Genomic DNA, 22,135 nt, shown 5'->3' with positions numbered 1-22,135 from the left:
ATCGATAAAATGCAATTGTGTTCGTTGTCCGTAACTTATGACTGCCCATACCATAACCCCACCGCCACCATGGGGCACTCTGTTCAAAACATTGACAACAGCAAACCGTTCGCCCACACGACACCATACACGCTGTCTGCCGTCTGCCCGGTACAGTTGAAACTGGGATTTATCCATGAAGAGCACACTTCTCCAGCTTACCAGTGGCCATTGAAGGTGAGCATTTGCCCACTGAAGTCGGTTACGACGCCGAACTGCTTTCAGGTCAAGACCATGGTGAGGACAACTAGCACGCAGATGAGCTTCCCTGAGATGTTTTCTGACAGTTTGTGCAGAAATTCTTCAGTTGTGCAAACCCACAGTTTCATCAGCTGTCCGATTGGCTGGTCTGAGATGATCCCGCAGGTGAAGAAGCCGGATGTGGAGGTCCTGGGCTGGCATAGTTACATGTGGTCTGAGGTTGTGAGGCAGGTTGGACTTACTGCCAAATTCTCTAAAACGACGTTGGAGGTGGCTTATGGTAGAGAAATTAACATTCAATTCTCTGGCAACAGCTCTGGTGGACATTCCTGCAGTTAGCATGCCAATTGCACACTCCCTCAAAACTTGAGACATCTGTGGCATTGTGTTATGTGACAAAACTGCACATTTTAGAGTGGCCTTTTATTGTCCGCAGCACAAGGTGCACCTGTGTAATGATTATGCTGTTTAATCAGCTTCTTGATATGCCACACCTGTCAGGTGGATGGATTATCTTGTCAAAGGAGAAATGCTCACTAATAGGTGATCTCAAATTTGTGCATGAAATTTGAGAGAAATAAGCTTTTTGTGCATATGGAAAATTTCTGGGATCTTTTATTTCAGCTCATGAAACATGGGACCAACACTTTACATGTTGTGTTTATATTTTTGTTCAGTGTAACACATACAATATATATATATATATATATATATATATATTATATATATATATATATATTATGATATATATATATATATATCTATATATGCCTTTGTTTTTGCCTTTTTTAACAATCCAAATAATGTTTGCAATGCCGGAACCCTACCTAGTAGTTCTGCAATTAGAAGTATCCTTTAATCGACAACAAATGGCACAAGACATTCTTGGTGAAACATGAGGCTAAAGACACCCACTAGAGTTTTAATTAGAACTAAATCCATAGTAAATGCAATAGCAGTGATTTATTATAATCATAATCTGAGTTACCTACTGGGTCCTCGGCAATGTGCCAAGGAATCTGAAAAGTGGTTACCTCATACTGTGAGTTGCTAAAGTGCAGCTAAGCAATCGAGTGTACCTTTGTGCAACACAAAGAGAAGCAAAGCCCATCAATCAAAAAGAATATTGAGTGCACAGGCATGACAAGCAACACTGACTTGTTTCCATTACATTTGCATAATTTTAATTTCATGGAAAAAAGGGAGAGGCAGAGAGGTGCAGTATGACCTTCAGAAAGTGACTGCACGTAATTTAATGATCACTGTCAAGCAAGATAATGACCTGGAATCAACAGGAAGCAATTTTTCGCAGTAGAAAAGCTGGAAGCAAAAAGAGCTGCTGAGAAACTTCACTGCTACATTCAAGTTCCCATCGTCAGAAGATGTCAATTAAAAAAGACTGAAGCCTGTAGAAGGAAAATAAAAAGGTATTTCAAATAGGCAATTCCCGGCTACCATGTAATTGAACAGAAGGCCAAGTGCTTTGAATGTGTATAAGATTTTTTTTAAATTCATCGCATCTAAGTGTTCACAAAACACTTCTCACATATGTTACTAAAAGTAGATAGATTGATAGCTCTGCTTGCCCACACATATCACAAGCACTCATGAACGTAATTTATTGAAGTATATTTTCTTGGGGGGGGGTGGGGGTGGGGGGCGACACTGATTGACAGCCTGACAGCACAGTAGCTAAGCAGTATTTGACACTTATTTCCATGGGATTATCACAATGCCAACATCCAGCTCCTCCATTTAAAACTTGTAGCTAGGCTGAGTCATAGCCCACAGTGGGGACCTAAGCCAACAGCCTTTCTAAGTGCCTGAACACTAAGGTGATCCCAGTGGGGTACATGAAAGTAAGTGTTTAGGATAAGATACAGAGAACTTGCTTATTGCACAATTACCTGAAAGTTGCTAAAGTTTCGTTTTCGCTTCTTTCGTCAAAGGCTCTTGAATTAAATGGCAAAGACAAAACATTTAAGGAATGGACAACCATTTTAAGGTGTTTATGGTTACATTTGATTCTAATGAGATTGCAACTGTTAGAAAAGCCTACATGATAAGGAACTCAGCAGATCACAAAGTCTCTTCCTAACTTAAAACAAGAATTAAGTTATTACTATTATCTTGTCATTTAAGTGTCATCGCTTTGATAAACTTTCAGTGATTCAACTAGACATGTTTGACAGTTTTTATTGCTATTTATGCTGTTACAGTCACATAAGAACAAATAAGATTGGCTATAGGTGGTCCCATATTTGATCCTGCCTAATGTACAGTATGTTGCTTGTATTGTGACTGGCTGCACTCACGACAGACATCTAATCAAAAAGCTCATTCTAACTCACTGGGTGTCAGTAGATTAATAGGGCAGACATAATTATCAGAAATATTTTTTCAGGCACAGCTAGCAAGTTCATTACATTGCAAAAAAAATGAAAATTTTAGTGCACTGTGCCTTCAATCTCTAATCTACTTGGTTGCTATTAATTAATATTATTAAGCAGAAGCTTTTATCAAAAGTCGCACCAAAACTCACCGGTGAGCTGTGCATCAACAACTACTGTGCAGAGTCAGTTTCAATAGGTCGGTTTTACGTCTCATCCAAAGGATGGAGCACAGAGAGGTTAAGGGACTTGCTCAAGGTCATACACAGTGAGGTAGTGGCTGAATTGGGATTTGAACAGGGAACCTTCTGATAGCAACACACCACTGGACCATCAAGCCTCCATACTACTCACAGGTAATCCTCTGTCTTCTTAAAAAGGATTAATTCAAACAGGACAGAAAGAATAACTAATCAAACTTGAAGGTTAAATATAAAGCACTATTGTATATCATTTTAAAACCATCAAATTAAATCCAAAGAATTCTGTTTAGGATTAATATTGTACCCTAAGAACCTGACATACATTTTTATCGGAAAACCAGTGTACCTCTTATCTGTTACTGCACACAGCACTTAAGACTTGATGGTTTTAGGATAATAGCGATTGGTGAATTTAATTAAGAGTAAAGTATTGATAAGAGATTCATTCCCTCTGGAAATTGGATTAACCTCAAGCAACTGGAAGGACATAAACTAATTTTATAGTTTACCGAGATGTCTATGTGTTTGTACATTAATTGAGTTGTACCTCAAGAGTAGGGTCTTGCAAACTGGAACTGACGTATGTACATAATACACATAGCTGCTGAATTGTTAGCCATGGGTGGTTTTTCAAGCCTCTGTATATAACAGATATTTTATTTTAGTGCTTTATTTTTATGTCTATAAATACAATGTGCATAGATGACTCTGAGCATCACATTTTAATGATGTTTTATAACACAGAAACGTAATTTGTACTCTGCTAATGAAATTGCATCTGTAATATAGTTTTTAATACAGTTGTTGCCCTCGGCTAATACCACAGTTAAGTACAAAAATTACCAACCTAATTGTCTGCATGCAGATTATAATGATGTAAAAAGTAATGCGTCACAACAGTGGCACAGTGTGTGATGCAGTGTATGCACATAAGCACTGGTGCCTGCTGCTGTTGTATCAACCTCAGCCACTTCCACATGGACCAACATAAATAATGTACAGCTTCTCAAATTAAGGCTGACATGAAGTAATAATGGTTACTTGGGAACCACAGCAAACTGAAGAGAAAAAAAGATAAATTAAACAGAACTATACTCCAAAGTTCTTGTGTAATGTAAAATTTGCTGTACATTTTGTGAAGGGGCTGATTCATTTACATGGAGTGCCCTTTTCAGATTGATGTTTCTAAAGCCGTATTTCTATGCTTGTTTAATGCTAGAATGTATTTACTGTAACATGTCTAGGGGTATAACCTTTTTTAAAAGGATTGTTTTCTGGCTCATTCACATTGTTACAAAAGCAACTGACATCATTATAAGATATATCTCCTTCTCCTGAATAATACATAGGTCATGACATTAAATAAGAATCTGTACACCAAATTGATTCTTGATAGCCTGTCATCTTACATGCATACATGATGTTTGATATTGCCCCCTCTCTATATGTTCTCCTATGTCAAAGAAAACTTTTAAGTAATTATATTAAGAAAGTTAACTTAATGTCTGATTAGAAGAATGATTGGGGAAAGCACTGAACCCTTAGCTTTGGAATTACTGTTTAATCATCTTGGATAATAACTACTGCAGTGGGGGTCTCTGGAGGTAGCCAAGAAGTCCTCTGAATATTCTGTACAAAAAAATGGCCTTTAAATAGAGTGGTGGGAGACAGGATAGGACCTTATATACCAGTATCTTATGCATTTAGAAATACTTTTACATTCTTGTGACAGAAATACAATGAGTTCTGGTTGTAAATCTCCCTCTCGACCTGTGAGGGTATGTCACAAAGACAGCTGGAGTGGGGGACGTCAGACCAGAAACAGGAACCAGGAAATAAACAACAGAGGTGGAGTTTGGTGAATCTGAGCAAATGGTTTCACTCAGCATTTAATAATGAACAGACCAACATAAAATAAAAGACTGTTAGACAAACAAAACACAGGATAAGGCACTCACAGCCAAAACAAAAAGACAAACAAAACTGACTATACAGACAAAACACGCTGAACTTCTATTTTAACTATTATTATTATTATTATTATTATTATTATTATTATTATTATTATTATTATTATTATTATTATTATTACCTCCATCTCCAATCTCGTTCTCCACTCACCGAGCACACAACCCCGAGTGAGTGAAAACATGCTGCTTTTATGCAGCTGTACCGAGACTCGATTGCTATTCAATCATTCAATTGGAGTCCTGGTACATCTGCACGTGAATTAATAAAGTGCAGTTCCCTGTGCTCACATATTATTACATTTTATTTGCACGTGAAGTGCTGTGCAATCCTTGTGCCTAAATACAAAATACATTTTAAACACTCGTGTTACACAGACCTGTTTATATCCCGTGTACCAATGACTATACACCAACATTAACACACAACATACAACACAAAATATACACAGGGGCGGGGCACTTTGCCACAGGGTGCTAAATAGCAAAAGGAAAAGTATCTGGAAGGGCTGGCCTGACAGTTCCTTTCCGAGGTTGGAAGTCGGTCAGCCTGAATGGAAACGAAACTCTGTTTCAGGAACCCGGAAGGTAAACGAGGTAGCAGCTCCAAGCTATAGATGCAGCTGTAATAGTTTACCAAGGGATAAAGCAGGGTAGAATAAAAGGGGCCAGAGAAACGCTAATCTTTTCCTTTGCTTGGGTTGTATACACAAACCTGGAAGGACTGAGAGCTGCAGTAGAAACTGCCGAGGAATATTTGTGCGTGTTTGTTTGTTTTGAGTGTTAGTAATTGTCTTGTTTATTATATCACTAGATGGCTAAACACATTCCAGAGCTGTCACTTATGGGCCAGCACAAGCCGGAACTGCACTACATGAACTGTCACCAAATAACCTGTTATCACCCACCACGAGCACTACTACACGCACCCGGGACTGGTGACCGTCTTTTAGTATTGTGGGCTGGATAATGTTTATTGTTTGGGACTGTAAACCTGTTTGTTTGGCTCCGCGCATTACACATTGTTGTGTATTGCTGGAGCATTTTTCTTTTGTTGATCACCAGAACCGGATTATAATTAAAGCCCCTGTTTCCTACCAGATTACAACTGTTTGTGATTTCTTCTGCACTGCATCACCTGTTCACAATCACTGGCCAAATTAGTGCAATTCTCTAAAAACTAAGCTTCACAGGGTTGTCTTTTTAGGTATAAATATTTTTTACACTATTTAAATACATAATAAGCTTTTTATTTATTTTTTTAAACTACCCAATTTCCAGGATCTGCTACATTATTCAAGACTTCAGAATTTACATTGTCTTTCCCAGTTGTCCAAATTTAGTTTAAGTAATTTGTAAACTAAATGGATTGTCAACATTAAGATGCACTGTTATAATTGTAGTCACTTATCCAGTGTTGAGTTAAATGAAAACAATAATTAAAACAGTGCTCTTTAATTATTACTCTGAGGAACTTTACAAATGACATGCAAAATTCAAATACAAATGAAGTCAGGGTATACAACAATCGTGCCCTCTGTATTCAAGTTCCATGCATCACTGATTAAATTAGGAGGTTAAACTTGAATGACTAACTAGATGGTTGTGGATTCAGAAGGTTTGGAGGCAGTCTTCATGAAGGTCATGCCAAATAATCCAATCCACTGGTCTTCATCTCTTGGGTCCGATCATTTTGCAGATGATCAAGAAGGGCTCTTGCTACATTTACTGTAAAAACCTTTGTATAAGTCTATTTTCTAGGGGTCCTAAAAAGGAGGGAGTGACTTATACACTGTTGTAACCTACAGGCTTTTTCCAAAAGGCAGGGGGTGGCAATTATACACCAGTGAGACTTATACACTGTTTTTTGCGGTAGTTATTTTCTTGTATTTTTTTTTTTTTTTTATCAGGTCGCTTTGGGTTAGCTTACAGAACACTAGAAGTTGCTGGGCCTGTTTGGTTGGGATTTATACAGGAGCAAGGCAGGAAACAAGGTGTTTCTAGACTAAAAGAAGGTAATTCAGCAACATAGGTGTACACAGGCTGTATTAGCTCTGGCCGTGCCTGCTGGGGAAGACAAGGGAACCAGGCTGCTGGTGGTTGATTTTGCAGTGTGCTGGAAAAAATGGGTCCAAGGAAACACTTTTGGCTTCCTTTTCTTTTGTGAAAGAACCCTTCTAAACTCCTCTTAACCCTTAATTGCTAGGTACTGTATAATAAATATCTATTAAAATATAGAAAACACTGGTACTCCACAGAAATGATATACAAAAAGATGTGCTGTTTTAATCACATCACCATATTTAGAATTTTATATCTTTAAACTAAAAATCATTAGCTCTCATCTCACTGCTTCATGAAACAAAATACATTTCAGTTGTTGTTTCCCCCTGAGTAAAGACAAAAACAGACCAGTGCTACATGAACAGGAAGACAAATTATATCCCTTACCGCTCTCGGTTGAATTTGAGAGAATGGAGGATTGCTGGACGTTTTTGTCGCAGGTTCCAGAGGTGAAGAGTGTCATCAGCACATGCAGTGACAAGAGCTCCCTGTGGAGAAATAAAAGAGAGAAAGAGAAAAAGAGATTAGAAGGTCTGCTTTGTCCTTATATTCTTTATCAGGTTACCATGACATATAATAACCTTAATACCCTCAGAGCAGAAAATTGTGTTTCTGGCCCTGTTCAAGTGAATGAGCCATGTGCTATTAAAGGAGTTACATATGTTGTCCTTCTCAGCTATAAATATGAAGCATTGTTTAAGAGTTAAATGGTTCAAGCATATAATGTATGTTTTTTTAGCTAGAGATGGCATATATTATATCTGCTCACATCCAATTTAAGACCATTGCGCTTGCATATCACTCTATTCATCATACTGCCCCTTCTTATCTCCAATCCCTCGTGTCTCCTTATATTCCCGCTCTCATCCTCTCCGCTCATCTTCGACTGGTCATATTGTTATACCTTCACTTCACTCTCCTTACTCTTGTGCTCACTCCTTCTCTTCCATTGTTCCCCTGGTTGAACCAGATACCGGTTATCCTCAGGACTGTTCAGTCTTTTACTGCTTTTCATCATCATGTCAAAGCCCACTTATTCAACCTTTATTTGTAAATCCATATATATATATATATATATGGATTTACAAATACTGAGTGTACAAAACATTAGGAACACCTGCTCTTTCCATGAAATAGACTGACGAAGTAAATCCAGGTGAAAGCTATGATCCCTTATTGATATAATCTGTTAAATCCACTTCAATCAGTATAGATGAAGGGGAGTCAGTTTAAAGAAGGATTTTCAATCCTTGACACAATTGATACATGGATTGTGTATGTGTGCCATTCAGAGGGTAAATGGGCAAGACAAAAGATTTAAATGCCTTTGAACGGGGTACGTTAGTAGGTGCCAGGCAAGCCGGTTTGAGTGTATCAAGAACTGCAACGCTGCTGGCTTTTTCACACTCAACAGTTTTCCGTGTGTATCAAGGATGGTCCACCACCCAAAGAACATCCAGCCAACGGCAGGCCAGTGGTCGAAAATGGTTCATTGATGAAAGAGGCCAAAGGAGGCTGACATGAATTGTGCAGAGCAACAGACAGGCTACAGTTAGTCAACTGACAGTCCAGTACAACATTGGTGCCGAAAGACCCATAAAAGAATGCACAACTCGTCGTACCTTGACACGAATGGTGTATGGCAGGCGACGACCTAACATTTCTAACCTAACCTAACATTTCCTCCTTTTCTTTCAGCAAAACAAATGAAACTGCTGTTTCATTGGGCTAAGGAATAAAAACACTGGACACTGGAGGATTGGAAAAATATTGCCTTGTCTGATGAATCCTGGTTCCTGCTGTTTCACGCTGATGGGAGGACAAGGGTATGGAGAAAACCACATGAGTACATGCATCCATCATGCTGCGTGTCAACATTGCAGGCTGGTGGTGGTGGTGGTGTGATGGTGTGGGGTGTGTTTTCATGGCACATATTGGGCCCCTTGATAAAAGTGGAGCAACGTTTGAATGCCACAGGATACCTGAACATCACTGCCATTCAGGTGCAAATGTTTGGCCATAGCTGTAGCTTCTCTGGGGTGAATTTCAAATTAAACTGAGGAAGGAAGTAGAGCAACTGTGATGGAGGCTCAAGCCAGGTTCCAAGGTGAGTTTGAGGATATAATTTAACTTTTCCGTTTTGCAGTCTTGGAATCCAGTAGCTTGGCACTGCTTTCAGATTGATGTCCAGTTGTAAACATTATTTTCCTTGTGCCAGGTTAAGCTGAAGATAAAACCAGACCTTGCGTACCAATCCGACAGTGGCCTTCAGTTTCCCGCAGGCGCTTCAAATCCAGGTCGGCAAAGGGGGTGGTGGTGTTTGCCCTTGTCTTTACCAGCTATTCTGAAGGTTTTCATGACTGACAGGAACACATTATTGCTGGTCTTAAATTCTCTGTCAACAGAGATATTAAAATGTCTACCGTTAAAAAAAAAAATCTATTTCTCCCAGCTCTCAGCATTAAAAAAAGGAAATAATTTTTGTCTTGCACTGGAATAAAATGTTCTCAGAATGCTGTCGAGATTTTCTCTACTTATTTCCTTAAAATGAATATCTCTATTTTTTCTTCAAGCCAGTTAGGTACATTAACAGCCAATGTCACTGTTTTTTATGTTTTTGTTATCTTTGTTTTCTTCTATTTCATTTGCTCTTATGTGTATATTGTTGACAGTTGCTGTAGCTCTTACTTTTCGTTTCTTTTTTTCAGGTGGACAACTGTGTTCACAGGAAAGATTGGTGCTGTTCCAGTTCTCTGGAGTTCAGTCCCCAGATATATTAAGGAAAATTGGTGGTATGTCACTCATTGTGTAGCAGTGGTTTAATAACTAACAAATACAATGGCAGTTTGTCATTTAATTTAGAATGTAGTGGTGTGTGTTGATTTGTACAGTGTGAAGCAGCTCATTCGTATTCAAGCCATCTGTATACGCTATTTTTCCAGCACGTTCATGTGATGTTATTTAACCAATCAGAGGTTGTTATTTTTTTCAAGCCTTTATATATAAATGTGTCAGTGGACACATCATAAATGTGACATACTTGGATTTCCATCTGGAGACAACTATCATACTTATTAAACCATTAGCCAAATGAAAGCCACTGACACATTTAAATCCCAAAAGAATAGCTACTTCAGTAACATTAAAAATAAATATTGATTCACTAAGATGCTTTACTTATATTGTTTTATAGCACATTAATAACCTTAAACGATACTGTTTATAGCAAAAGCATACAAACTGGTTTGCTTGACCTACTCAAAGAGGACAGCTGCACTGAAGTTTAAGTTAATGCATTTTCACACATTAGACCATTGGCAAAAGCATCCTCTCTTTTGATAAAGAAGGTACATGATTTGGACATGGTTGCTGTATTTGTTGCTAAGTGTTTTTTTTTTTTGTCAAGACAGATTATAGTACATGGATAAAAGAAAAACTGATATGTGTTAATGTGGTTCTAGGATACATGACTACAAGGCTGTCAAATAAACATGAATGGCAATTGCAGTCTTTCCTGCCAAATCCTCTTTTTGTATTACAAACTGGTGAACACATTATTTTGAATCCGATGAGGCTGATGAACGATCCATTGTAAATCGACTGTGTATGGTATTCCCAGGGTGTACAGTAGCTATTACTCGTGTACACATTGGAGGGGGGGTAGACGGACACATCTGACGCTTCAAGTTTACATGTTCAGATTATTTATATTATATAGAATTCAAGTCCAGTGCAGCTACGTGACACATTTCAATAGATCATCATTACATATGGCAGTTTTTTTCAGATTAATTATATGTGCAGTGTACATGTATACAATATAATAACTTTGTAATTGATTATAGATATTGCACATTTATCAAGATCATTTTAATTAATGTTGTGATAACTTCTGTCACTGTCACTAAATGTTGTTGCCAAAACATCCTGTGATTAGTCCCCTCATCAAACTAATAATACTAGTTAAGCAGTTTCAAAAGGAGAAGGTTATTGAAAAATGCTATTTATTTTAAGTTAAATGAAAGAAAAACATTGCACATATTTTATGAGACCAATTAACAAAAGCTTTCAACACTGCATAAGCAGGCATCTTCATCAGGTGTGCAAGTTTGAAAATAGATTATTTTACAAGCTTGGGGATTTATTTTCAAAGTGTTAACTCCAGTCAATTAACTTTAAAAATATATTAAATAAAGCTCCTTCCTCACATAGTCATTTAGTTTCAACCAACCATTAAAATATTAATTACATTTTTTTTAAAAATAGCATTATATTTGTATACATTATTGACACCTTTTATGTTTATTTCCTTAAGAAATAGAAATTGTCATATTGAAACCATTTTGGCTAAAATATAATATAAAAGCATTAGATTAGTTTTAATCTGGGTCCTTTAATACCTTAAAAAGTTATGATGATCTAGACATTTGAAGAGCTAGGGGGGCTTTCTTTTAAATGTACTGTATATGATTAATACCTCCCTGCAAAAGAGGGTTGGAGTTACTATAAACCGAAGGATTTGCATATCACAAACAAAAATGTCCTTAACCCTGAAACGGTGTGATGTCATGAAATATGACAGTAGCACCAAACAGGGTTTATGATATGCAGGTCATTCAATGTCTATAACAATTGAAGGCATGTGTTTTAATATTTGAGCAGCACTCCTACCTCATTGATTGGAAACTGGAGGTGTAGAACAGCTGCTTCGCTGTCATGCTGACAATAGCAATCGACGCCAGGTCTGCCCAGTCTGTCATGGCAAAGAGTCAAGGAGTCTGACAGTTTCTGTAGGATTGAACACAATTAGCTAAAAATGCTATGCAGTCCAACCTGGACTAGCTCAGAGCTCTCGGGAAAGAAAGGTACCAGTTTTGAACAACTATCCGTTGGTTATTCTCTCTTAACAAATGGCTACCGGTCCTCAAATAATGAGCTCCTAATTATCTAAGAAGGTACTTGTTATTGACCCATTCAAATCTAAACCATTCATCTGCAACTAATTGAAGACTTCAAAAGAAAAAATAATGGGCATGTCCACTTTATTCTTCTTATTAAAAGCAAGATTTTATTTGAAAATATCACTTATGCTATAGATACCATGTGAAAAAAAAATTTTTATTTACAAGGATACTTTAAAAGTATTCCTTTAAAACCGCAGACATGGGAACATGTAAAACAGTTTCCCTGATTTGGACACAAACCAAAGTACAAAAATAAAGAAAGATTTCTTATAAAATGATAAAATCATTGTTATAATCAATAAAGAGAAAACTGCATGTTGGGTACTTTAATGTTCTGTGTGCATCTGGAAAAAACTAAACAATTAAATATTTTGTATTTATTTGTAAAAAAAAAAAAAAGCCAACATTTTGTACAGTTTTCTCAAATTCTTTGTTACATAAGAAGTTATTCTGAGTTAACCTTCTTGGATAATCAAATAAGCCAGGCATATTCCTTCCTTATGAATGATCACCTCGGCACATACAGCTGAGTGTTATAATGCTAATGTTGTCTGTGACAAATGTATTCTTGTTGCAACCTGGGAACTAAGTCTGCTGCCTTGTGGCTATCTAATCAGTTTTCCAACAAAATGTAATGTAAATAGAATCTTTTATGGATATAATTTCTTCTGTGTGATTTCTTTTTTTCTGCGGCAGTGAAGCACACTGCTAAGGCATTCAGATAGATTGCTGTGGTAAATGTGTATTGAATTAACTGCAGTAAAAATACACTCAATAGATTGATCACTGTGGATGGAAGAACACAGCATTAACCTTTTTAGTTAACTTTGAATATAGTTTAAACTCACAACTCAATATAGTCACGGCTAGTTAAAATATAAAATTAATTTGGGACATGGTAATATAAAAATATATAAGCAATAAGACCAACAGGGTGGGCAGTATTGGGCAATACCAGAGCGCCCACAATGAGCCCCTGGAAGTTCCGGTATTTCCCAATACCAAAAAAAGCAGAGAAGCTTTATTTATTTGTATTCCTGATGATTAGGCGGCTCAGGGATATCTGTCCACGTGAAAAGGCAGTTATGCTGATACTTTTTATTTCCCGGTCATCTATTGAAAGTTAATGTAGCCCCCTGCCAAGGGTACTAGCCAATGAGATGCCAGGAAATAAAAAGCCCATTGTTAATTATAGCAAAACAAAATAGCACATCACAGACTCTTTTCCTGTTTTCCCAACAGCAGGTTTATCAAGTGGCTATTTTATCACTGTCTCTTAAGAGCTCACAAAATCCTACTTATTACGAAATCAGGCATCATACGGGTCTGCTTGCAGGACGATTACAGGTGAGATGTCTTCTTTAGTCTGTATGGCCCCATAAAAATAAAAATAAGACATTGCAATCATGTTCAGTTTATTGAATTAGGGCTTTAAATCAGGGAGATTATATTGCTGGTTGATTCCTGTTCAAAGAGAGAATAATCATGACATAAATTAAGTCGCCACTCACTTCTTTACCTAGTTATTTATGTAATTTATTTTAATTGAGTATGTCATAGTTTTTTCTTATTCTGTTTATGTCATAAATAAATGCTGTGTTTATTATCCAGATTTGAACTTACTGTGCGTTAATGTAATCATTTTTACAAGAAAGTGCAGAGCTTGATTCTTCCATCTGGTGGGCTGGATTTAGAGGAGTGTTTTATAAAATCTTGTAAATGGTAATGACTTGCTAATAGGATTCAAATGCTCAATTAAGCTACTTAGTTTATTCTCATATTAAGGAGAATAATAAAGTTAACAGTACTGCTATGGACAAAAGTTTTGCATCTCCAAGAATTTTGGAATTTGAACATAATTTAGATATTTTATTTAACATTGTGTAATCAAAAATAAAACTACAACATCCTATTGCAAAAGTACACTTGTAAACTACAAAGTAGCATGTAAAGCTAACATATTTATTCAGCCAACACTTATTTTGTGGTATACACATCTTCTGAAAGCCCTTGGTTTGTCTTTTGACACTTGAATCTGCTCAGACAGTCTGCCAACTTAGATTAGATTCTTTGTTCATATAACTTTCTGTATAGAACATCCTACAGATGCATCTGACCAAACGATAATGCCTGTTAAAGAAATTCTGTGTGTCACATGTAAAGTGCTGCAATAGCACACAGGGCTTCGAGAGATTTACCAGGGAGAAATCCTGATTTTATTTTAACTGAATTTGGCACTTTGGAATGGCATTTTGTACATGTTTCTAAATTGAGACTGGGGTGCGGGTTAAGGACATTTAATGTGTGCCAATGTTAAAACACATCTCATATATTGTTGGTACCTTTTTGCTTCATTTTTTAAACTAACAACAAAGGTAATTTCCTCATTACAGGTATCAAATCACTACCGAAGCTTTGTGAGGAATACTGTTCAATTCATGTAGAGGAATTAGCTTTGTTTGCAATAATCTCCACATGTTCTTTGCTTTTGTTTTCTTAATTTTCAGGCTGGTTGGTCCAGAAACTGTTCATATGCTTCACCAGGCTACCACTATCACACATTAAGCTGTCAATACATTCAGCTTCAAAACTCTGGGACCATACTTTATGTTTGCTGTTGTTATTATGTTTTATCTATTTTACAGCCTAGAAACTGGTTCAGTAAATAAATCATAACTATTTGAGTATATCTACATCAAAAAGATTAACACTCTCAATTGATCCACAAGTAAAATTCAGCTGCAGAAATCTTGCACTCATGCTATATATCAGCTTCTTTGTTTTGTGCTAATGATCCATTTTGTTTCATTCTGCTCAGTGATAATGCTCTAGGTTTACAGATGCCTGACAGCTATAATCTTGAAGTAGAATTTAATACCTGTAATTGATTAATAAATAATCAGATTTTTTTTAGAACAATTTGTATCTACAACATACATTTACTAACATTTAGCAGATGAATGCAGGGTGTATGTCATAAAACACAATCTCAAATTAATAACAAATCATTGAGGTGATCACAATGGTGTCATCTGGCAAGGACCACTGCTTTAAAACATTGAAAAAGGCTTTTAGTCACAATGTGTGTCAGTGAATTTACACTGCACCATTTTCGGCAAAATACAGCAATATATTGCCCTGATTCCTCTACACACTTCCTTTAATACCATAATAAATATTTCTGAAATGCCTTCCAGAAAGGTTCTGGCACCATCAGTGACAGGAAATTAAACAATCCAGCACTTCCGCCTCATTCATTCCATTGTTTACCCAATTTCAGAAACAAAACTAAAAGTTATTGGTGGAATCGATGCCGTACAACTAACTATAGTTTATTCACTTTATTTAATATGTTTGAACTTCCTATAGGAACTGATGATGATGTAAAATGAATTAATCTTATGCAGTATTGTATGTTAAGCAAGGTTTTTTTTTTTTTAGAACTACACAGGCAATTTTTTTAGTAATTTAAAGACAACACAGCACTCAAAATAGCAAATTATAAAACCGTAATGGGCTTTAGGAAATATATGTCTTTTACATTATTGAATGTATGCATAATTCATGTTGATTTAAGTAATTTGTAGTGCAAACACACCCACTCGTCATAAAGAGTCCATTGTCAGCATTAGCAGCCTATGTCGATCCGAATGACTGATCTGATTAAAGAACATGTCAATTTATTCATCTGATATTTTATCTCCTTCTGCACGCTATATTTGTTAACCCTTGTGTGTAATTCGGGGGACAGTAACCAGGGCTCCACCTCCTCCTACCCTCCTATCAAACAATCTAGAATCCTTATTTAAACCCCTCATAGCATATGCTCTCTCTCTTGCTTCAGCTTTTTCCTCCTCCTCCCTCCTTCTCCTCTGTTCTTCATATGCCACGTGCCTCATTGCCGGTCCCCTCGGGGGGATAGTGAGTCTCACTTCCCTGGCCTGGAGTTGGTAATACACAGGTTCTTTCGAATGGTCAGGGACCACCGGCCAAACTATTCTCTTACAGCTCATGCGCTACATCTTGCCTCAAGATGAGAAGTCTCTTTCTCTAGCCTCCTGGGACATGACCCTCTTACCTTAGTGCTCTAGTCCCACAACTAACACTCTTCTATGTTTTCAGACTCTTTTGTCTTTCTTTCAAGTTTCCGAAACCATTCCATCCTCTGAGGGAAATCCAGCTGCGGGGTAACGCCATTAACAGCTCTCGAGTACCCAGCTGCGGGGCAACGCCTATTAACAGCTCTCGAGTACCCAACTGCGGGGCAATGCCTATTAACAGCTCTCGATTACCCAGCTGCGGGGCAATGCCTATTAACAGCTCTCGATTACCCAGCTGCGGGGCAATGCCTATTAACAGCTCTCGATTACCCAGCTGCGGGGCAATGGCTATTAACAGCTCTCTCGAGTACCCAGCTGCGGGGCAATGCCTATTAACACCTCTCGATTACCCAGCTGCGGGGCAACGCCTATTAACAGCTCTCGATTACCCAGCTGCGGGGCAATGCCTATTAACAGCTCTCGATTACCCAGCTGCGGGGCAATGCCTATTAACACCTCTCGATTACCCAGCTGCAGGGCAATGCCTATTAACAGCTCTCGATTACCCAGCTGCGGGGCAATGGCTATTAACAGCTCTCTCGAGTACCCAGCTGCGGGGCAATGCCTATTAACACCTCTCGATTACCCAGCTGCGGGGCAACGCCTATTAACAGCTCTCGATTACCCAGCTGCGGGGCAATGCCTATTAACAGCTCTCGATTACCCAGCTGCGGGGCAATGCCTATTAACAGCTCTCGATTACCCAGCTGCGGGGCAATGCCTATTAACAGCTCTCGATTACCCAGCTGCGGGGCAATGCCTATTAACAGCTCTCGATTACCCAGCTGCGGGGCAATGCCTATTAACAGCTCTCGAGTACCCAGCTGCGGGGCAATGCCTATTAACAGCTCTCGATTACCCAGCTGCGGGGCAATGCCTATTAACAGCTCTCGATTACCCAGCTGCGGGGCAATGCCTATTAACAGCTCTCGATTACCCAGCTGCGGGGCAATGCCTATTAACAGCTCTCGATTACCCAGCTGCGGGGCAATGCCTATTAACAGCTCTCGATTACCCAGCTGCGGGGCAATGCGATTACCCAGCTGCTATTAACAGCTCTCGATTACCCAGCTGCGGGGCAATGCCTATTAACAGCTCTCGATTACCCAGCTGCGGGGCAATGCCTATTAACAGCTCTCGATTACCCAGCTGCGGGGCAATGCCTATTAACAGCTCTCGATTACCCAGCTGCGGGGCAATGGCTATTAACAGCTCTCTCGAGTACCCAGCTGCGGGGCAACGCCTATTAACACCTCTCGATTACCCAGCTGCGGGGCAACGCCTATTAACAGCTCTCGATTACCCAGCTGCGGGGCAATGCCTATTAACAGCTCTCGATTACCCAGCTGCGGGGCAATGCCTATTAACAGCTCTCTCGAGTACCCAGCTGCGGGGCAATGCCTATTAACAGCTCTCTCGAGTACCCAGCTGTGGGGCAAGGCCTATTAACAGCTCTCGAGTACCCAGCTGCGGGGCAAGGCCTATTAACAGCTCTCTCGAGTACCCAGCTGTGGGGCAAGGTCTATTAATAGCTCTCGAAAACCCAACTGCGGGGCAACGCCTATTAACAGCTCTCGAGTCAGAGTTTCTGTAATTTCAGGGTCCAGTAGACCAACAAGACTGGCCTCAAACCCTTCAAGAAGGCTCCCTCGGGTGGGTCCGGGCCAGTCCTTTTCTCTTCACTTCAGCATCTCTCCCCTACACGTTCCTTCGCACTTTTATCCCTGAAGCCAAGCCTCAACTTCTATGCACCCGAGGCCAAGCCTCTACCTAACCTTTACGCAGCCCTTGCTTCCGTCCTGTGAATTATTGTTAAAATATAAATAATTAAATAACTCATATTTTATTAAAGAAAAACTATATTTGAATTCAAGAAAGCAGAAAGCGACTTCTAGTAGAGAGGTGTTACACTAAACATCACACATTTTACCAGGAGAGACTAAAAAGTTAATTAAAGTATAGCTGATCTAAACATGACTGTTGTGGTTTAAGATAATACTGAATAAGTTTTATGCTGCTGATTACACATTTTATTTCTACAATATAAAGCACAATTACACTGTGTTCATTCATCTGGGCAAGGAATATAATTTTGATGATTTTAAAGTAAATCTTTAAATCTCTATGGCATGTAGTTGTGGTTAATTTCCCCATGACACAAACCTGGGTCATCTAGAATCCAGATTGAATTTACTACACTGCGCTAAAAGAGCCAAGCTCCACGAGTGGTCTTAGGCACCCCTTTGGACCATGCAACTCAGACAGTGTGCACATGCACAGGAAATCATTACAAGTTTCTCTGGTTGGGTGTTGTACCTCTCATGACTGCATCAATCCAGGTGCACTTATTAAGTAGCACCCATCACATGCACCCACCTACTGTCCTGCCAAACATGATTTAAAGATGGTAGTGATAGCAATGGAAATTGCTTTGTGGCCAATTTTATTTATTTATTTATTTTTAATACAAGCCTCAGCTTAAAGCACAGGAATTTTTATTATGAAAACAAAACATAATTTATTCCTCCTTTCATAGGCATTTTTAGACTCATAATCCTTATGATGGGTTTGATTAGCTAAAGTGTCAGCTGTCCTTGGTCTAAAGATTTTGCTAGAGGAGTATGGCATGCTGGGATGCCTATGCTGTGTTCAGGTAAGAACCTATGGCTAAGGTTGTATTTTTTTCACTGTTATTACAGATTTCACGATTACCATGAAATGTATCCATTATCATACCATATGTAGTTCTCCACATACATATTTTATCTCACTTAAAAATAAATCTAGCAGATGTTTGCCTTATTGACAGACTATCTGTTACACTGCATTTAGGAACATGGCAAGCGGTTTAGTGATGATATCAGTGTATGATTTAAAGTTTCATATAAAAACGTATCCATTAAAAGCCCTCTCCCAAGTAGCTTTGTAGACAAAGACTGGAAAAGCAGAATAAAGATCCAGTCCCTTTGTAGTTCAAAGGACCCTTTTGTTTTGCCAGTGTTGTTAACATAGGGTTTATCAAACCCAACGAAAGACCAGTTCTCACAAATAGAAAACTAGGGCTGGTGCCTGCTTCTGTCACACAGACAAGATAACAAATTGGTTTATTTTATGGCATAGAGAGCAGTTGTTACCTCAGTCTCAGTACCCTTGATTATGTATGAATTGCTTAGCTAATTAAAATACTGATTACAATCACAGGTACAAGTCTCAAGCCCTGGCTGGCTTGATCTTCAAAGGCTTCAGCTGGATGACTCCAGCAAGGGGGCTGGTTTTGTTTTCTATTTAAACCTATGTATTTCTGTATTCTGGACCCTCTTTCATCAAGCTCACCTGACGACGCTGAAAGGTCCTTTAGGGTTAAACCTACAGTATTGTATTGTTTTGTTTTGAAGATTTGTCCGTGCAGTTCGTATGTGGTTGGTTTTTCCTCTGTTCAGGAATTAAACTATTTTCTATTGAAAATCACAACAAAAGGACTGGAGTTATTATTTTTGAGAAATAAACGAACCTATTAGATCTTACATCGATAACCCAGCAAAAGCCCTTTTCAGTAAAATAGCAATTGTCTTGCTCCAATCACAGTAAAAATAAACAGATCTGCACTGTTAGTGTGACTAATATGTTTCCTATTGACATGATAACAATGAAAAATGTCGTCTTGTGTGTGTTTGTGTGGGGGTTACCTACAGTACAACCAGTTTGTCATTCATATATGTGTCTATTAAATATGATCACAAAAACTGAAGCTACAGTACTTACTGTTTAAATTATGTTAACTGTCAATTGACAAGCCCAGTCCACATTAAATGATCTATGTCTACCTCTAGCCTACCTCTTTGACGCAGTTTGGTTTTAGTAATTTGTACATTCCTGAAGACTAGGCATGCATATAATCAGAGAATCAATCACACAGACAGCTAAGCAGGTTATTCTGTTACCGCACTGATGAAAGATTGATTGAACTTGATCTTGATTTGCTGCTAGCTGACAGTCTTGGAGTAAAGATGTTCATGTTGTCCATGTATCAATAATGATGTAGCACTGCAAGCTTTCACCTGAAAGGTGCACATGTTCATTCCTTTTCTCAAAGCTGTTTTAATTGAAAAGATGTTATGTAAAATAATGCTTCCTTTCTTATGTAGAATGCAAACTGTTTGTCCTATTTCCTAACCTGTAGTGCAAATGGAGAGACATGAAAATATCTGTGTAATTTCATAGTGTTTGGGATCAAACAAGACCGCCTTCTGCTCATTAAGGATAATGAATCTAGATAAAGCAGAACCAAATCAATTACTTGGAATGAGTCAGTTTGCATAATACAACGTTGTCTTGCAATGAAGTTTAACTATAATAAAGTTGAAAACAATTGAATACTCTTCAAAACACTGGGGTGATTTTATTTAACTTTCTGTTTTACTGTTGAGAAGTCTGCAGTTTTGATACAAGTAAAACATTAAATAATATAAACAACATTTTATCACAGAAACTGCAAAATACAATTGCCCCAAGCTGTTCTTGACATTCTTGTAAATAGACATTCAAGTCTTCTACATGATAATTAGTTTAGAAGGCAAATAAAAACTGCATTCATTATTTGTCTGCTCCTATAATCCATTCTTTATTATTAACCACTTAATCCTCTACAGGGTCATGGTAAGCTGAAGTTTAACCTGGCAGACCCAGGGCGCAAGGCAGGACTACACCCTGGATGGGAGGCCAGTCCATCGCAGGGCACCACACACACATAGGGCAATTTAAAATGACAATCAACCTGAACAGCTTGTCTTGGGACTGTGGGAAGAAACCAGAGCACTCATGCAGACACAGGGAGAACACACAGACAGACCCCTAGGCTGGAATCAAACCCAGGACCCTGGTGTTGTGAGGCAGCAGCGCTGACCACCACACCACCGTGCCACCCTGCTTCTATAATACTTACTTTAATTTACTATCTTTCTGGAGTTCCCCACGAGAATAGAAGTGTCACATTTTAGGGATTCTAATAGTCACAGATAATAGGTGGCCAAAATTAAAAGTGCCAGGTCATTTTAATTTAAATTGATTCAGGGAACCTCATTACATTACTTGAGGTCAAATTTCTTCTTTCTTTGGTCTCATTACAAACATAGACAGTCTGATAGCTGCCTCAGCTTTCATTCTGTTTACCTGTGGTAAACACTGGTTGTTTCTGCAAGGAGGAAAAGGACACCTGTTTCTGTAGGTAAGGTGCAGACATTCCACTGGTATCATGACATGCTTTTCGCATAAGTTTTTTCTTTTTTCTTTTGTTCTTTTTGAATGACATAACACATGGCAACTTAATTTAGGTACATTCAGAGGATGATAATAATGTAGTTTCATAAAACACACGCTGCATCATATTATTCATGTCTAAAAACTAATTTTAAAGTGATTATGTAATTTTAGCTTGAGTCAGTCAGGCCTACACAGGAGGCCTACACAGATTTAAAAATAAAAGATGAATTCTCCGAACCCAGATGCACCAGATTTTTTTTTTTTCACTGTATGATTCACAAAGGTTTTACTGAGTCATGGACTTTTTTTTTAGACTTTTGCAAAGTTACAGGCAAATGTCATATAGCTACACTGCTGCCAGTTTAGAACGAGGCAAAGTACCGGCATGAAAATAACCTTAAGGTTGCGAAGTAGAATTCCTAATCAGACTATAAAATCCCATCGACACATTCTAAAAAAATGTTTTTATGTAGCTGTTAGAAATCACTGTTAGTAGGAAAGACCTATATATATATATATATTATATATAGATATATATATATATATATAGATATATATATATATATATATATATATCTATTATGGTAAGTTTTTTCAAAACTATATCAAGCATCAAAAGAAACTTATCACTATTATAACACATTTATTTTCAGTATTTATACAGCATTTGTAATGGGAAAAAAAATGTTTTTGGTTTCTTTTTAATCACTCGATCATTAATCCTTGACCATGACACAGCTGAATGACTATGGATGAAGCATATGCACATAATCATCTAATTAGTGAGACAGTTGATTGGATACTGGAAATGGAGTGATTTCAGCTGTTGAATTGCAATCTTGAATAAAAGCAATAAAGAAAATCACAGAAAAAAAACACACCAATATACCACATCTGTCAAGAGAGCAGCGCCTTTTTGCAATCGGCATGTTGGAGGCTTGCCTAGGG

The 22,135-nt window shown here is 38.1% G+C and overlaps 1 protein-coding gene across 13 annotated transcripts in view; it reads right to left on the bottom strand.

The window, feature by feature from the left end:
- Positions 1-22,135, bottom strand: part of stxbp5l (syntaxin binding protein 5L) — a 150,087-nt gene that overhangs the window by 61,387 nt on the left and 66,565 nt on the right. For all 13 annotated transcript variants that reach the window (XM_041259422.1, XM_041259423.1, XM_041259426.1 and 10 more), the window contains exons 3-4: positions 11,536-11,617; positions 7,252-7,352 (exon numbers count right to left, since the gene is read on the bottom strand). In XM_041259422.1, coding sequence (XP_041115356.1) covers positions 7,252-7,352; positions 11,536-11,617 — 183 coding nt within the window. The remainder of the gene's footprint in view (positions 1-7,251; positions 7,353-11,535; positions 11,618-22,135) is intronic.

This window comes from Polyodon spathula, chromosome 9 (genome assembly GCF_017654505.1).
Source record: "Polyodon spathula isolate WHYD16114869_AA chromosome 9, ASM1765450v1, whole genome shotgun sequence".
In the NCBI taxonomy this organism is placed as follows: Eukaryota; Metazoa; Chordata; class Actinopteri; order Acipenseriformes; family Polyodontidae; genus Polyodon; species Polyodon spathula.
This window is presented reverse-complemented; position numbering and strand designations above follow the sequence as displayed.